This window comes from Guyanagaster necrorhizus (assembly GCF_019112545.1).
Source record: "Guyanagaster necrorhizus MCA 3950 unplaced genomic scaffold BT62scaffold_8, whole genome shotgun sequence".
NCBI classification, from domain to species: Eukaryota; Fungi; Basidiomycota; class Agaricomycetes; order Agaricales; family Physalacriaceae; genus Guyanagaster; species Guyanagaster necrorhizus.
In genome coordinates, this window is record NW_025064887.1 from 181,950 (window position 1) to 197,140 (window position 15,191).

Genomic DNA, 15,191 nt, shown 5'->3' on the forward strand with positions numbered 1-15,191 from the left:
TATCTTGAAGAGTGCACTTGCGTATTTTTGGATTTGCGTTAGCATGACTAGTGATCAGCAGTTCAACGGATAAGCGTCGTGTGACTACATGCACTTCCATTCTTCAAGGTCCGGGATCTTGAACGAGAGCAGAGCATTCATTACTTATTACTTACCTTCAAGGAACAAATCGTCGATAGGCAGTAGAGTTCATCGGGGAGGCACCATGTGACAGTTACAAGTCGAGATTCCTGCGTTGTTCTGTTCCGAAATTTAAAGTCCCAATATCACACGGTATGTATGTTGAATCAATGTTACACACATGGACCGTCAATGTAGCAGGCCGTTGGCATTTTCCTTTTAAATTCTTTTAAATTACCGCCAGCCGTAGGTACCATGATGGTATATATATACAAGCGAACGCGGGGAAATAGCTCTGATTTTCGGGCCGAGTATCCGTTCGGCTTCAAAGGCCGAGTCGCGTCGAAGCAGAGTCACGATTCGAGTTCTCGAGCATTCCAGTTACCATCCACGTCGTCTGATTGCTCCTTGACACTCGACGCCCTTAACGACGAAGGGCGCGCGAACGATGCTCTACTCGACGCCCTCGACGGCTAATTGGCACCTTGTGCGCTGTTGTCTCTCCAGACAGCTCAAGCAGGTTAATGGTGCGTGCCACGGTGCAGGTTGTTGCTCGCTCTGATGCTCTTGATAATCACGGTCCTGGTCAGATTACCGCTATTTTCACTCATCCCTCACCCGCTCATCGTCATTGACACCATATGGATCACTCTTCGTCGGCGTCCCACGTGAGATTTATCCTGGTGAACGACGGGTCGCTCTTACGCCACAAAATGCTGCTTTGCTCAAGAAGAAAGGATTTTCAAATGTGCTTGTGGAGCGAAATGCAGGAGCAGAAGCCCAGTTCCTCGATGAACAATACTCTTCTGCTGGAGCTACGCTGGTTTCACGGGAGGAAGTGTTTAAAGCTTCGGACATAATGCTCAAAGTGAGGCCACCCTTGCTAGATCAAGAGGCAAATCTTCTCAAAGAAGGAAGCTCGGTCATTTCTTTCTTATATCCGACACAAAATAAAGACATTGTGGATTTGCTTGCTTCTCGGAAAGTAAATGCTTTCGCTGTGAGTCACCACATTTCAGAGCCGTCTTATTATTCATACGTGGCGTAGATGGATATGGTACCTCGTATTTCTCGCGCTCAGGTTTTCGATGCTTTGAGGTATGTTATCGTCAAGACTGCGTCCCCTCGTACTCGACGGACGTGACTTAGTTCTATGGCAAACATCGCTGGTTATAAGGCTGTTTTAGAGGCTTCCAATCACTTTGGTAGATTTTTGACTGGGCAAGTCACTGCGGCTGGGTAGGAGTCATTTTACTCCATTTGTCACCTTTCGCTTATGCGTCAACAGGAAGGTAAATCGACCCTGGATTCAATTACGCATTGACATAATTCATAGAGCCATAGATACCCCCAGGAAAGGTTCTTGTAATCGGCGCCGGAGTTGCAGGATTAAGTGCGATCGCAACTGTACGTTGTGAGTTCATTGATATAGTACACAGATAGTCTGACCTGTTCTTTGCCGATGATGAAAGGCTAGACGTCTGGGTGCTATTGTTAGAGGCTTCGACACGCGTTCTGCAGCAAGAGAACAAGTTCAGTCACTTGGCGCGGAGTTCATCGAAGTGCCAGTGAATGAGGAGGGCGGTGGCGGTGGCGGCTACGCAAAAGTCATGTCGAAGGAATTCATCGAAGCGGAAATGGCTCTCTTCATGGAGCAATGTAAAGATGTCGACATCGTAATCACGACGGTAGGACGATATCCTCAAACCCATCCATTTTAAATGCTGAGATGTTATTATTCTGCCTAGGCCTTAATTCCTGGGAAGCCTGCACCCAAACTGATAACCCACGAAATGATTGCTGCCATGAAGCAAGGGTCGGTGATTGTTGACCTTGCAGCCGAAGCTGGAGGTAACTGCGAGGCGACGAAACCTGGTGAATTGATGGTTCAAAACGGCGTCAAAATCATCGGTGAGTCTAGCATCTCGAATTGCCATTTCTTCATCCTTAGCTTTCCGTTAGGCTACACGGATTTACCCTCCAGGTTACCGACACAGTCTTCAACTCTTTACTCTAATAACATCACTAAGTTCCTGCTCTCTCTTGGTCCTGGTGATGGGAAATTTGCGATTGACCTTGAAGACGAAGTCGTACGTGGGTCTATTATAGTGCACGGTGGAAAAATCTTGCCTCCCGTTCCTCGAACACTGCCTCCTCCTGTGGCCCCACCTACAAATGAAAAAGCTGAAGAAATTGCCGCTACAAAGGCTATCACCCCGTTCCAGAAAGCAGCTCGTGAGGTTGCAACAGTAACTGCTGGAATGGGAGGTGTTGTCGCGCTCGGCAAGGCCACAGGTGTTTCCTTTATGGACAATTTCTTCACATTCGGACTGGCTGGATTGGTTGGATACAGGTTTGGTGACTTCCCTGATGTTCTGTCGCACAAACTGAGTGAATATCTCAGAACCGTTTGGAACGTTGCCCCCGCACTGCACTCTCCATTGATGTCCGTGACGAACGCTATATCCGGAATGGTCGGTATCGGTGGACTTTTTGTGATGGGTGGAGGATATTTCCCTGGCACTATTCCTCAAGCACTTGGTGCCTTGTCTGTGCTTTTGGCTAGTGTCAATGTCGCAGGTGGTTTTATCATAACAAAGCGCATGCTGGATATGTTTAAACGTAAGTCAGAAGTGGTACTTGTAGCGTGATGCAAATATTTCACGTCTCTTTAGGGCCGACCGACCCACCGGAATACTCTTGGCTCTATGGCATCCCTGCTGTCGTGTTTACAGGAGGATTTTTGACTGCTGCAAGCACCGGAATGGGCGGTCTTGTTCAAGCTGGGTATCTGGCTAGCAGCGTTCTGTGCATAGGTATTTCCCTCCTTATATATAGAATGCATTTACTGACAAATATTTTAGGATCTCTTTCTGGTCTCGGCTCCCAAGCCACAGCTCGTCAAGGCAATGCTCTTGGAATGTTAGGTGTTGGTTCCGGAATTCTCGCGTCGTTGGCTGCAGTCGGCTTTCCTCTTGAGGTGTTGGCGCAATTTACCACCGTGGCTGCGATCGGTGGAACTATCGGTACGCTCATTGGCAAGAGAATAACTGCTACTGAGCTGCCGCAGATGGTAATTATCTCTTCTTTACCAATATCTTGTGCTTACTATAGATCGGCACAGGTCGCTATGCTCCATAGTGTAGTTGGTCTCGCCGCAGTCATGACGAGTATTGCCAGTGTAATGGCCGACCTCACTGATGTATCAACCCTTCATCTTGTGACTGCTTACTTGGGTGTCGTCATTGGTATGGTAGTTGTTTCATGTTAGACGTGTCTACGCTGACTATTTCATTAGGTGGAATTACGTTCACTGGATCTATTGTCGCCTTCATGAAGCTGGCAGGACGGATGGGTTCGAAACCGCTGGCTCTGCCTAAAAAGCACCTGATTAACAGTGGCATTCTTGGTGCCAATGCGCTGACTATGGTGGGGCTTCGCTGGTCCAATATGATCCAATGAAACTAACGATGTTCCTAGGCAGGTTTTGTTACCATGGCTCCTGCTGCACCCGTCGTAGCCGCCTCATATCTCGGATTAAGTACGCTACTTAGTTTTGTTCAAGGGTTTACAACCACTGCCGCCATCGGTGGTGCCGATATGCGTACGTACGTCTTCGTTCATGGATGAATCAAAGACTGACATCAGGCATTGTAGCCGTCGTCATTTGCGTACTCAATTCATATTCTGGATTCGCGCTAGTTGCAGAGGGTTAGTTTCGTTGATACCTGTCCGCACTTCCTTTTCTGAACACCAGGGTAGGCTTTATGTTGGATAATTCACTCCTGACGACGGTAGGATCGCTTATTGGCGTCAGCGGTTCTATTCTTTCATACATCATGGTACGGATAGCGTTTATCTCTGTTGTCAAAGTGTTAAACTTCTGGCAGTGCGTTGCGATGAATCGTTCGTTAACGAATGTTCTGTTTGGCGGTATTGGCTCTACTGCGCCATCGTTCGAAGCTCAAAAGATCGAAGGCGTGATAACCAAAACTAACGTCGATGATACGGTGGAGGCATTGAATAATGCCGACAACGTGATATTGGTAACTCATCCATAAATTGGTTGATTCCAAAGCTTATAGTTGTAGGTGGTTGGTTATGGAATGGCTGTAGCCAAAGCACAATATGCCATCTCCGAGATTTGTTCATTGCTTCGGGCGAAAGGAGTTAATGTTCGGGTGAGAGTGCTCTTGTGGTATGGCCGAGTTGATATCTGATACTTTTTTGAGTTTGCGATCCATCCCGTGGCCGGTGAGTGTAATCCATTGAAATCGAAAATCTTGACTATTGCTTACTGTCCTCAGGAAGAATGCCGGGGCAGTGTAACGTCCTCCTTGCAGAGGCAGCTGTTCCCTACGATAGTAAGCTAATGCAACCTTTTGACCCGAAGCCAGTCTCTGATCTACAGGTTAGTTGTCTTGGAAATGGACGAGATCAACGACGACTTCAAGGATACCGATGTTACTTTGGTGATAGGCGCCAATGACACTGTAAATCCGATCGCACTTGAGCCCGGTTCAGCTATTGCGGTAAGCGAAGTAGCCGAAATGTTGCAATAGACCGATAAAATGACACTTGATAGGGTATGCCCGTCTTGCATGCTTGGAAGAGCAAGCAGGTCATCGTCATGAAGAGGGGAATGTCCAGTGGTTACGGTGAGCCGATACTGTGTCTGTGTTATATACTTGTATTAACTACTTTTAGCTGACGTTCCAAACCCAATGTTCTTCATGCCTGGAACGAAGATGCTTTTCGGCGACGCCAAGGATACATGTGAAGGTGAGAGATCTTCCTGATTTGAACGGTAGGTGATTTGATATCAACGATTGAATTCCAGCTATAAAACGGGGTCTCGAAGCAAGGGGGTAGTGATGTGACAAACAGAATTGGCCAGTAGAACCTAGGCTATGACAACGAATAGGATGTGCCACTCGGTACATTGATTTGACACCTACAATTTGTACTGATAATTATTTGGATTTCGCTGAAATTATTGACCACTTCGGTGTCCGGACCGATTTTCCGAGTTATGTAAACGACGCGTATCGGCTGCTATGTGAGCCGGGATCCCAACTTCAACCAAACTCATGTTATCCACGTTCCTTCATGAACCTGTAACGAGCTGGTATGTTTTTCTCCTTTATTATCTGTTAATACATGCATTTCTTCTAACATTCCTTTAAGATTATGCCCTTCTCTCAGGCCGGGGAAAACAGCAGCGTTACAGCATCTCTGATTCCTCTACCACAGCCGAAGCTCCAGTCGCTGCCAGTTCCAGAAGACTTCTCTGTAAATTATACGCGTCGGAATTCCAGACGATCTACGGATAGTCGACGGGAACGTGCGGAGCGTGCAGCTCGTGTGTCTTGCGACGTCTTGGAGCTTTACAACAGTCAAAAACTCGAGATTGAAGCATTGCGGAATGAATTGCACGCAGAGCGCACGCGCGCAGATGATGCCGACCGAGATTTGAAAGAGGTTGTTGTCCGTTTCAAGGCTTTGTACCAGGAAAAGGTGGCTGCAGTTCAAGAGGCTGCCAAGGCTAAGCAGGAATTACAGTGTGTCTTTTTCTAATTATCAACACACATCCACTGATCAGAGTCTAGACTACATAAGAATGCACTAGAAATGGCTCAAGTGGAGATAGCAAATGCTCAAGAACTCCTGAAGGCCGTTGAAAGACAGCGTAACCAGGCCGAAGAGGATGCTCAAGAAATCAGAGCAATCGCCCATAAGCTGCATTTGGAGAAAGAAATATTGAAGGCTACTGAAGAGGGCCGTCAAAGAGGTTTCGTCGAAGGAATACAGAGGGCCCGTCTGTTTGCTCAAGATGCTACTCGCTCCAGTGAAGATGATTCTGACAGATCAGAGTCTTCTTCAAGCAGTACTTCGATCTATGACGACCTCCGGTATCAGTCTTCTTCGAGACAACAGTCCAGCTCAAATTTCCCAGGACCTTCTACGAAACAACCATCACCGCCTATTCCTTTCCCTCTCCCCGAGCCAGCCCAACCCAGTGAACTGGTAGACGCGACGCAAGTTCATCCTGCTATGCCCTCACCTCAACCCTACGTTGATGTCCCACCCGAAGGATTTATTCCAGAGACAAGTCGGGATTCTGTCATTAGGCTCCCTTCTCCTCATGAGCTTGCACCCCGACCCCCTACTCCAGGGACTGCATTTGTGCCGCCACTTCCGGTCATCCCAGAAGATAGTGAAGAACCTGTTGTCGTTCCTCTGCCCGGCTTTGTGGCTGGACCCACTCCTGCTCCATTACCCGAACCAATGATACTCCGACGTCGGTCTCAGGACTCTACGCCGACTGCTATATCCGAATTGGACATACTAAGCAGTAAGAGACACGGTCCAGGGGGATCAATATATCAAGTACCACCCCCTCACCCGACACAGAATATCTACCTGCAAAGTTCACATACTCCTCTGAACATACCAGTGTCTTCATGGGCGGCGGGTTTCGACCCTGATTCGCCTACACGAAAAACCCTCTCATTGGAAGATGACGACGATAACGACGAGGAGGACCAGAGTGAAAGTGGGAGTGAGGGTGGTACTTTTACTTTTGATTTCCGAAGCCCGGTGCGTTTAAATATATGTGTATCTTTTTTTTTTGGCAATTCTCACCTCTAAACAAGTCCCGGTCGCCTTCTGGGAGCCCCCCGGATGCCCAGTCAGAGGGCAACTTCCTCAGTGCTGACGACGCACTTAGGTCTAGCCCTATTCCTCCGCCTGCACAGGTTTTCCCTCCCATCTTGGTTTCTCATGGAACCACACTCTCCAACGTGGCCTCGCGATCGTCTACACCGCAACCACTGTCGCCACCTCATTCTGTTTCTCGGAGCGCTACCCCCGTGATTGATTTACCAGGCACGGGTCTTCCACCGGGTTTCATTCCTCAAAGTAAGACTCCCATTATTAACAATCCGCAGCCTGTGTCAGATCTTCCACCGGGTTTCGTTGCCCAGACTTTCACGCCCCTACCCTCCAGCTTTGCGCCTTTGCCTTCTGGTTCGACGCAAACATATCGCAACATGCCAGGCGACTATGGCGATCGAAGTAACACTCCGAGGCCTAATTCTGGACCAGTGATTCCTTCCCCTGAATTGATGAGGAGAGCTGAAGAAGACGATTCATCATCGAGTATGTCTGGAGAAACCTTGACCACTCCGAGGCCGAAAAAATACAAATCGAAAAGTGAATTGAGTTCTACTTTCTCGTCGTATATAGATGGTGGTGCTCCAGTCCGACCACCATCGTCAACAGGTAGGAGCAGTAGGAGCAGTCGGAAGGGTCCCATGTTTTGAATCACAACTATTTTTGACTAGTCCAATGAGTCCGAAAAATGAAGATTTAAGAATAAGTAGTGTCCGTTATTACAAATCCAAGTACTGTATAAGTTACTAGTCGCCATAGATAAAGGTAAAGTTCCGGGTATAAGATCATGAACACGCCAGAATTGGCAAGAAAGTCGAAATTTCCGGGTGTATGCAAGGTGTATGTGTATATGTATTGTATGTGAATGCGAAGTATATACTGTGGGATGCCATCATCCTAGAGGTCCGATTCCGCCAACGGAACATTATTGACTGATAATGACGAAAGTGAGGCAACGGAGGAACACCGAGACGTTGTCGAAGAAAACATCCCAGACCCGAGGGTCGGAACGGAAGGCGAGCGATAAACTATCAGCCGCTTTTCATTCCAGCCCAATGCTGACCATGTCTTAGTATCTCTAGACACACCCAACCCGACCCTCCGCGGTTGTTGGTTGTACAGCCATGTCGCATTCAGGACAATAGCTGAACCCAACATGAAGGTAAATGTGATGTGGAAATCGAATAAAGCCACCGACGCGAGGAAAGAGAGGACAATGCTGAGGCTGGTCGCAAATCCTTTTAGAATATTGTCCGAGTATTTGATGACCATAGCGGTGACTAGGCCACCAAGAACCTGGACGCCTACAGTCGCCCACGCCCACGGACCAAAGTTGTGGAAAAGGGCAGACACAGAGCCGAAGTTCGAGCCGGAGCCGGAGCTGGAAACAATGATGGGCGCGATGCATGGAAGCAAGGAGAATAATGATAATTGGACGTTCCTGACCCAAAGGTCACCCTGAGAGTTTTTGAGAACCATCTCAAAATATACGCCAGCAAGCCCCGAAGTGAAACAGGCGGCTACGACCGCTAGGAAGCCCTTGGTAGCATTCATGGAGTGAGCGTCAACAGCGGAGGCGTCATCTTTGCATGCACCGGTCTGAATTTGAACGATGCCGACGCCAATGGCCAAGAAAAGGAGGGCAATCCATTGAGTGGATAGCAGCCTTTTCCGGAGCATCATAACGGAAAACGCGGCTGTTGTAAGGATTTTCATCTGGTAGCTAACTTGAAATGTGGCTGCTTCCAAATTCGAGGCTGCTACGTATTGCAAATTATTTTGGATGACTAGGGGCTCATTCAGAATGGAAGGCACAGTAACAAAAGCACGCAACGAACCATATAGGATAGCAGGAATGGAAAGCTTCCAGCAATCCGGACTGAACAACTCTGCACAAAGCTTCTTGACACGGACGAGAAGCAAAGAAGGTGTACAGGAACGTAAGAAACGGGGCTTTGGGGGCTCTGGGTTGAAGGGTACGGGGATTGAGAGAGGTGAGGAGGCGTCAATGCGCGAAAACGCGAAGATGAGGGAGATCACGCCCTTCAGGATTTCATTCATCAGTACGGCGGTGGCAGCTGAATAGACCTGGGATGGAGGTGTAGACACTCTCGAGTAGTGCATGATAATCGTTAACGCGGAATTCTGGACGGCCAGCGTCACCAGGCTGCACGCGACGCCTGACAGTGAGCATCAGCGGCATTAAAAGGAGAGAAGTCGTACGAGATATATTTTAGAGGGACACCCCACAAAGAGGGCACAGACGGCGCCGCAGCATCACTGGCGACGACTTGGTTCTCGGTGTCGTGGTCGTGCTTAGAATCGGTGTCAATGTTGATTTTGAGGGCATTGGGGTGCTGGGACATTATCGGATAGTTGGAAATGGAGGAAACACGTCCAGCGATGATGATGATGATGATGATGACGACGACCCCACCAGAGAGTAGGAAGAAAAGGTGAAGGGAGAGCAAGTCCACTGTGCAGGAGAAGAAGAGGGTTGCAATCAGGACAGCCTCTGTCGTATTTGGCTGCAGCCTCAAATTTACGAGACCCCTATCTACATGCATAGCTTCGTATCAACGGTTACTCCATGGAAATGAATTCAGGAAATTAAATTATCAAACTATAACCTCATTGGGATTATAAAACTATAGTATTTACTGGTAATAATACTTTTTTTCTCGTCCTCGTACAGCCCAAAGATACTGTAAGTCGGGCTCCGGTAATTCGCATAAGTCTCCGGATTTGCGTGTTGTGTCAGGGAAGGTAGTGGCGGCGGGGACCGCACCCGAGACGGCTTGTCTGGTGCTCCTCTTGACTGCGCTCCCAAGAGCGTTCCGCTGGAACCCGACATAGTATCAGCATATTTCCCCAACTCATCCCGCAAGCGTCGCCAAAGACTTTCTCGTGGCTCCAAAGTCCATATTGAGCATCATAGTCCCCAGTGCGCTTGTATCCACTTCCTTTGACGTCTGGAACCCGCCTACAGGTTGAAGTTGGAACTCATCGCCTCCCAACGAATGCTTGGACTTTTTGGAGGCTCGTTTGCTTTTGCGTCAACCACACTGAGCGAATCATCTGGGTATATCGTTGGCTGTGGAGATCGAGGCATGCGGTCCAGAAATGGTGACGTCAGCCCGGCAGCAGATGCTAATGCTTTCGTATCACGGTTCCAACAAGAATCAGACCTACAAAGAGGTGGCAGCTTCTGGGATGCAAAAGAGTCCACGTCCTCTGCGCGAATCTTTGAAGAGGTGGAGGGAATAGTAGAGATGCGAGGATAAGAGCCTGGCGTGTAATAGGATTCGACTGCGACCTACAGCGACCGGCGCCGATGGCGCCTCTAAGAAATGCGGGGTGAACTTGGGAGAGGTCACATCAGCATCATCATAGCTCCATCTTGACTAGTACATCACTTTTACTTCATCGTAGCGCAGCTTTTGGGGTGCGTTTCATAACGGCGTAGCCATCCGCAGTAAACGCTTTGCTGCTGCCGATGCTATGCCGATATCTTGGGCATTGATAGGCGACTGAGAGTACAGTGATAACGAGCTGTGAAGAATCTGCGAACTGCCTGATAAGGCGGTGCTGCTTTGGGAAGGACTAGCATAGGCACAGTCTGAGAATGCATAGGATGAGAAGAAGGAAGCTGGGACCGGTGAATGGCATTAGAAAGTTGTGGCCATTGTGAATGAGATGAGAGTGCATTGTGATCATATAGAGGATTGTCGTCGTCTAGTTTTCTCGTCATCCCTGCTGCTTGAGCCGGTGTAGGTAACGTATCAGTCAGAGGATAGATTGCTAGCGTCCAGATACCGTTCTGCGATGAGAATCTCTCTTTTCCACCAAAGACAGGAGAATCCTTCTCCTTGATATCAAAAGATTGATCGTCTGCGTAGGGGTCAGCCAAGATAGGAAGGGAAGGTTTCGGTCTTGTTCGTCGCCTAGGGCGTAAACAAGCCCTGACGATGATGAAGATACCAACAAGTACGAATGCAGAACCAACGGCAAGAGTAGCAATGATGGCAATAAGAAGACCTTTGTGCAACTGCGCTGCAGGTTGTGATTGAGGAGACGTCCCCACAGTCTCGACACCGGAAAAGTGGTGCAAGACACAGAAGAAGTCTTTTCCAGCAGGGCAATTGGAAGCGGCAGTAGGGGAACAAAGGCAGGAAGAGTTATTTTGGGACTGGCAGTCGGTTAACTAGGACGAGGCTGGGGGGTAGAAGAGAACGTATAGTCAGGGTTATATCCAATGGAGTAAACGGAAGCATGAGTTCCTGTGACAGGGATAGGAATGGGTACAGTGGTAGCCTCTTCTGCAAGAACTTCGGCAGACTCGTGCGCAGCCTTATCCGTGCTTTTTGTTGGTTTCTCAGACGGCTTCTTCTCGTCTTTATCCTTCTCATCATTGTCATGGTTCTTCTTTGTAGGAGTAGGATCGTCTGGTTCGTTTCTTTCGCGTACCTTGAGTAGGCGGCTTCTGCGATTGACATTGGAGAAGGACGGAAGAGGAGTAGAGACCTGCGTGCGAGACCTGCGAGAAGAACGAAGTCGCTGCTTGGGCGAATTTCCAAAAGGTGTCATTGAAGTATTGATAATGACGAGCATAACGACCAGCGCGGCAAAAAGAGCGACTCTAAGGAAGGAAAGATATTAAACTGACCCAACAAGTGATGGCGCTGTGGCTGTGTTCCCGACGCGTCTATCATGTGAGCAAACAGGTGCAAAGTCAATATTCGCTCCTCCTAAAACTGTTCAGACATCTTGTTCTTGCACCATTTACTCATACTTCATATTACTCTAACCATTCAACGCTACCGTCTTGCTGTATCATCGATTTGGTCTGGAACTAGGTGCCGTCATTCCGTTGCTTTCAGTACGGACCGCAACTCACCAAGTTACGGCACCCAAGACTGACCAGTTCTTTTTCATCTAGACCGGCCTTTGTATTCGTTTTCACCGCTGTTCCTGTGTGATTCGACGCGTAACTCAACCTCACGTGCAGCATGGGCGGTAACAGGTGCGTTCACTCTGGTATAACTGGCTCACCAGGTCTAATTTCGGACCGGTCTTCAAGCAGCGACAATGTTGAGGCCAACTTGGCCTTTAACGTCCTCGATGGCTGCCAAGACATCAACACATCCTCCAACCATGATGACACTCATGCCTCCGGCAAGGAAATGTCCTCCGACTGTTCTCGAACTTCACCCTACCCCACCCCAACCTATCATTTACATGGCCTGGGAAACACGCAGACGCAATCAGAAAGTCAAGTAAACAATGACTTCTACGATTTCAACGATGGGTCACAGAAAGAGAACCTAAGTGTACCCGAAGCCATCATGGAGCCTAAAACAGTCCTCGTACAGGCATTGAGCCCCTCACCGACGTCTATGAATAGCGTAGAAGCAAGGGGAACAAAGGCATCCTACGTAGGCACCTCTCCAGATATGACGAAGGTACGAATAAAGCGATGAATCATCTCTTTTTAACGACGCCTTTGTATGTAGACAAGGGGCATTACCTTCAGATCCCCTCACGCTGCCACTATCTCAGGCCATGCCACTCCCAATCGACGTTCACTTGGACTCACTCCACCTAGAGCGTCGCACTCTGTTCCAGCCACTTCTCCTCGTAAATCACGTAGCAAAGTCGTCCAGGAAGACTCTTTCTTGACTTTTCTACCTGATACCGGGGCTTGGCACAAACCAACGGAATCCAAGGTTCCTCAGCCACCTGCAACTTCAGCACCAGGAGAATCATCTAAGATGTTCGCAGCGCATCCTTCAGCCTACGTGTCGTACAATCCGGAGCGCGTCGCTAAAGTCTTGGTAGAAGCTACCCCCTCACTCTCGGGCGGTTCACGGTCGCCTTCTCAGCAGCCTCAGCACTCACTGGATTCAAGTCAACGATCCGAGGATAGCAGTGACGCGTTCATAGTAGGAGCTCAGCCTCGTCCAGAAGATGAGTATGAAAATATAGATGAGGATGTCAATGAGGAGCCACTCAGGACCCGGAATCGCCATAACGTTGATATGGACATCGATCTTCCACCTGTTTCAGATGCTCTTCATTCTTCGCCTAGTCCGTATGGCACCTCGGCAGATTGGACCACCCAGTTGGAGGAGCAAACCCAACCCGCGACTCAGGTTGCTACCCAACCTTCTACCCAGGTTGACGACAGCTTGGCACTGGGCACTGTCGCTACCGGTTACTCATCCGTTGTGACAGATCCACACCTCTACGGTAAAATTCACCTCATCATCCAATCTGCAGGTCCAGAAAAATGTCGTCGTTATTTGGTACACATGGATATTCCAGGACTTGATCTGAACAACTTTGATCCTGACGATTACAAATCCAGCCTACCCCCTTCTACCCTCAATCCGACAATGTCTTCAGCTGTAGGCACTATGGATGATATCGTGGAGACCCAACCGTCCAACAAGGACGAAGAAGAAATACGCCGTCGAGCTGCTATGCTAGCCAATACTCGTAGAAAAGCATTTCAAACTGACATCGTGGATGACTCTATGGATGTAGTCCCCGACTCAGAGCTTCAAGGCGAGTGTCGCCCCTTTCTGAAGGTTCCAACACATATTCTGCGAACGAAGGCCATTGCGAAGGACGATTTTGGCGAGGTAGTGCCCGATTCGTTAGCTGTAGACTTGGCCCAAGTGCCGTTGGCGCAAACTCGGATTGATTTGAGGCGTGAAGAAGAGGAAGAAGAGGACTCATCGGATGATGTTCCCCTCGCACTGAAATCTGACATCAAGGACAAAGGGAAAGGACGGGCCGACGTCACTCCGGCATCCAAGGTTTGTGTTACTTCCTTCGTTTTACAAAATACTGATTATTTTGCCAGAGACCTTTGCGTAACAACACACATGGTACACTGACTCCTCCGGCCACTGCCACTCCCGCTGCACGGGCTCGAGGTAAAGCCAAGGCCGGACCGCACTTATCATATAAAGAGGGGGAAGTTCCATCTTCCATCCCTGAAGAGATGACTGCTTCTATGGAGCCACATGCTATGCGTAATAAAGGCAAAGGTAAATCTGTAGAGCTTCAATCAACATCTCGAATACGCAATCTTCGGGGCCTTCGGAAGCGCGATTATTCGGAGTTGAGCGGTGATGAAATGGATGTCGATGAAACCAAACCCGAAGTCGAACCTGATGACAGCGCATTGTCAGGTACTTTGAACCGCAAGCGTAAGCGGGGAGACACTGATTTATCGAGAGCCGTCTCTCTGTCATCGAGATGCGGAGATTTATCAAAGTCCAAGCGCAGTCGTTCAGTTATATCAACTGTGACCCATTCAGGATTTAATCTTGGGGATCGCGTCTTCGCTGTTCACGACAACCTTTGTTATCCCGCGACCTTCGAGGAGGAGGTTGGTGAGGATCTATGGGTTCGGTTTGATGGCGAAAATAAAAGCATTCGATCCAAGCTCGTACGGTCATTTGCCGAGCTTCGTGCTGGCGACTGTGTTTCTATCGTCCATGATACCATTCCAGATGTTCTTATTGGAGGAAATGTTCGTACGATATTCGAGGAACGGGAGTGCATCGAGTTTGTTGATGATAAAGAAGGGGAAGTGAGGGAGGTAGCTATGACTGCGCTTCGAATCAGCCCGACAGTCCTCAAGAATTCATGGAATGAGCGTACAGTCGGGATCTTTTCCGGTTACGGCTTCGTCCTGAGTTGCTCCGAGGATCAATCGAAAAGGGATTCTTTCTCCAGCCGCATCAAGAACGCAGGCGGGAAGGTTATCCCTGACTGGACTAACGCTATAGAACTTGATGGAACGCATATCACGACGAACAAATGGGTCATCAAGGATAGCGATGCGAAGTGGAGACTGTCGTCTGTCGAACGGGTATTCCTTCTTGCGGATCAGCACAGCGAGAAGCCCAAGTATCTGTTTGCTTTAGCTCTCGGTGTCCCCTGTGTCAGATTCCGATGGATTGAGGAATCGCTCGAGGCCAACGAAGTGCTGGATTGGAGTTCTCATTTGCTTGAGGCAGGAAGATATCGTTTTGACGGACCACTTGTATCCCAGATGATCAATCTGGAATGGGGAACAGATCACAGTGTTAAAATGGAGAACATTATGGCGAACCCTGTCGCTATGAAGTTGCTGGAAAGAAAGAGAGTCATCTGCTACAGCGAGGATTTTTTCCCCCCAAAGCAAACGCGGGTAAGGTGGTCTTTTCATTCTTAATGCAGTTCGTGCTTGCTGACGTTTACTCAGAGTGATCGGGAGAAGGATCGTAAAGCGCTAACTTTTTGTCCATTGATCATGCTGGCCATGGGTGCCCAACGTGTGGAAGCGTACAGGAAGAATCCTCGTTGCCAGATTAGCAATGACGCGTTGCGACTGGCGGATT

The 15,191-nt window shown here is 48.8% G+C and overlaps 5 protein-coding genes across 5 annotated transcripts; 3 read left to right on the forward strand and 2 right to left on the reverse strand.

Annotated features, from left to right (window-relative positions):
* Positions 1-485: 485 nt before the first annotated feature.
* On the forward strand, positions 486-5,148 carry BT62DRAFT_946662 (PNTB-domain-containing protein). The gene is made up of 25 exons (XM_043187988.1): positions 486-647; positions 711-1,120; positions 1,169-1,218; positions 1,270-1,359; positions 1,409-1,412; positions 1,465-1,527; positions 1,593-1,808; positions 1,869-2,031; positions 2,083-2,473; positions 2,525-2,742; positions 2,796-2,936; positions 2,985-3,193; positions 3,245-3,368; positions 3,419-3,549; positions 3,601-3,724; positions 3,778-3,831; positions 3,883-3,962; positions 4,011-4,166; positions 4,212-4,301; positions 4,353-4,374; positions 4,428-4,484; positions 4,537-4,652; positions 4,706-4,778; positions 4,828-4,902; positions 4,961-5,148. The coding sequence occupies exons 1-25, from the start codon at positions 569-571 to the stop codon at positions 4,990-4,992; spliced, it is 3,168 nt and encodes a 1,055-aa protein (XP_043041399.1). The 5' UTR covers positions 486-568; the 3' UTR covers positions 4,993-5,148.
* Positions 5,149-5,167: 19 nt separating this feature from the next.
* BT62DRAFT_741482 (uncharacterized protein) lies at positions 5,168-7,659 on the forward strand. Its single transcript, XM_043182113.1, has 4 exons — positions 5,168-5,248; positions 5,308-5,681; positions 5,730-6,720; positions 6,777-7,659. The coding sequence occupies exons 2-4, from the start codon at positions 5,311-5,313 to the stop codon at positions 7,443-7,445; spliced, it is 2,031 nt and encodes a 676-aa protein (XP_043041400.1). The 5' UTR covers positions 5,168-5,248; positions 5,308-5,310; the 3' UTR covers positions 7,446-7,659.
* BT62DRAFT_965582 (nucleotide-sugar transporter) lies at positions 7,405-9,320 on the reverse strand. Its single transcript, XM_043188779.1, has 3 exons — positions 9,019-9,320; positions 8,634-8,962; positions 7,405-8,582 (listed from the first exon to the last, which is right to left on the reverse strand). The coding sequence occupies exons 1-3, from the start codon at positions 9,159-9,161 to the stop codon at positions 7,693-7,695; spliced, it is 1,362 nt and encodes a 453-aa protein (XP_043041401.1). The 5' UTR covers positions 9,162-9,320; the 3' UTR covers positions 7,405-7,692.
* Positions 9,321-9,481: 161 nt separating this feature from the next.
* BT62DRAFT_1074438 (uncharacterized protein) lies at positions 9,482-11,457 on the reverse strand. Its single transcript, XM_043179018.1, has 5 exons — positions 11,062-11,457; positions 10,367-10,999; positions 10,218-10,294; positions 10,116-10,138; positions 9,482-10,083 (listed from the first exon to the last, which is right to left on the reverse strand). The coding sequence occupies exons 1-5, from the start codon at positions 11,404-11,406 to the stop codon at positions 9,779-9,781; spliced, it is 1,383 nt and encodes a 460-aa protein (XP_043041402.1). The 5' UTR covers positions 11,407-11,457; the 3' UTR covers positions 9,482-9,778.
* Positions 11,458-13,663: 2,206 nt separating this feature from the next.
* Positions 13,664-15,093, forward strand: BT62DRAFT_741516 (uncharacterized protein). Its single transcript, XM_043182114.1, has one exon. The coding sequence runs from the start codon at positions 13,805-13,807 to the stop codon at positions 15,023-15,025; it is 1,221 nt and encodes a 406-aa protein (XP_043041403.1). The 5' UTR covers positions 13,664-13,804; the 3' UTR covers positions 15,026-15,093.
* Positions 15,094-15,191: the final 98 nt, after the last annotated feature.

Excerpts from the sequence above, each read along its gene's own strand:
- BT62DRAFT_946662 (XM_043187988.1), top strand. The coding sequence starts at position 569 with ATGCTCTACTCGACGCCCTCGACGGCTAATTGGCACCTTGTGCGCTGT. Across the intron at positions 4,375-4,427 it reads TGCGATCCATCCCGTGGCCG|GAAGAATGCCGGGGCAGTGT; the intron begins GTGAGTGTAATC and ends TACTGTCCTCAG. Across the intron at positions 4,779-4,827 it reads GGGAATGTCCAGTGGTTACG|CTGACGTTCCAAACCCAATG; the intron begins GTGAGCCGATAC and ends AACTACTTTTAG.
- BT62DRAFT_965582 (XM_043188779.1), bottom strand. The coding sequence starts at position 9,161 with ATGTCCCAGCACCCCAATGCCCTCAAAATCAACATTGACACCGATTCT. Across the intron at positions 8,963-9,018 it reads GTCCCTCTAAAATATATCTC|CCTGGTGACGCTGGCCGTCC; the intron begins GTACGACTTCTC and ends CGTCGCGTGCAG. Across the intron at positions 8,583-8,633 it reads CATTCCTGCTATCCTATATG|TCATCCAAAATAATTTGCAA; the intron begins GTTCGTTGCGTG and ends ATGAGCCCCTAG.
- BT62DRAFT_1074438 (XM_043179018.1), bottom strand. The coding sequence starts at position 11,406 with ATGCTCGTCATTATCAATACTTCAATGACACCTTTTGGAAATTCGCCC. Across the intron at positions 11,000-11,061 it reads TCACAGGAACTCATGCTTCC|TTAACCGACTGCCAGTCCCA; the intron begins GTTTACTCCATT and ends GCCTCGTCCTAG. Across the intron at positions 10,084-10,115 it reads CGCCATCGGCGCCGGTCGCT|GCTCTTATCCTCGCATCTCT; the intron begins GTAGGTCGCAGT and ends ATTACACGCCAG.
- BT62DRAFT_741516 (XM_043182114.1), top strand. The coding sequence starts at position 13,805 with ATGACTGCTTCTATGGAGCCACATGCTATGCGTAATAAAGGCAAAGGT.
- BT62DRAFT_741482 (XM_043182113.1), top strand. The coding sequence starts at position 5,311 with ATGCCCTTCTCTCAGGCCGGGGAAAACAGCAGCGTTACAGCATCTCTG. Across the intron at positions 5,682-5,729 it reads AAGGCTAAGCAGGAATTACA|ACTACATAAGAATGCACTAG; the intron begins GTGTGTCTTTTT and ends ATCAGAGTCTAG. Across the intron at positions 6,721-6,776 it reads CTTTTGATTTCCGAAGCCCG|TCCCGGTCGCCTTCTGGGAG; the intron begins GTGCGTTTAAAT and ends CCTCTAAACAAG.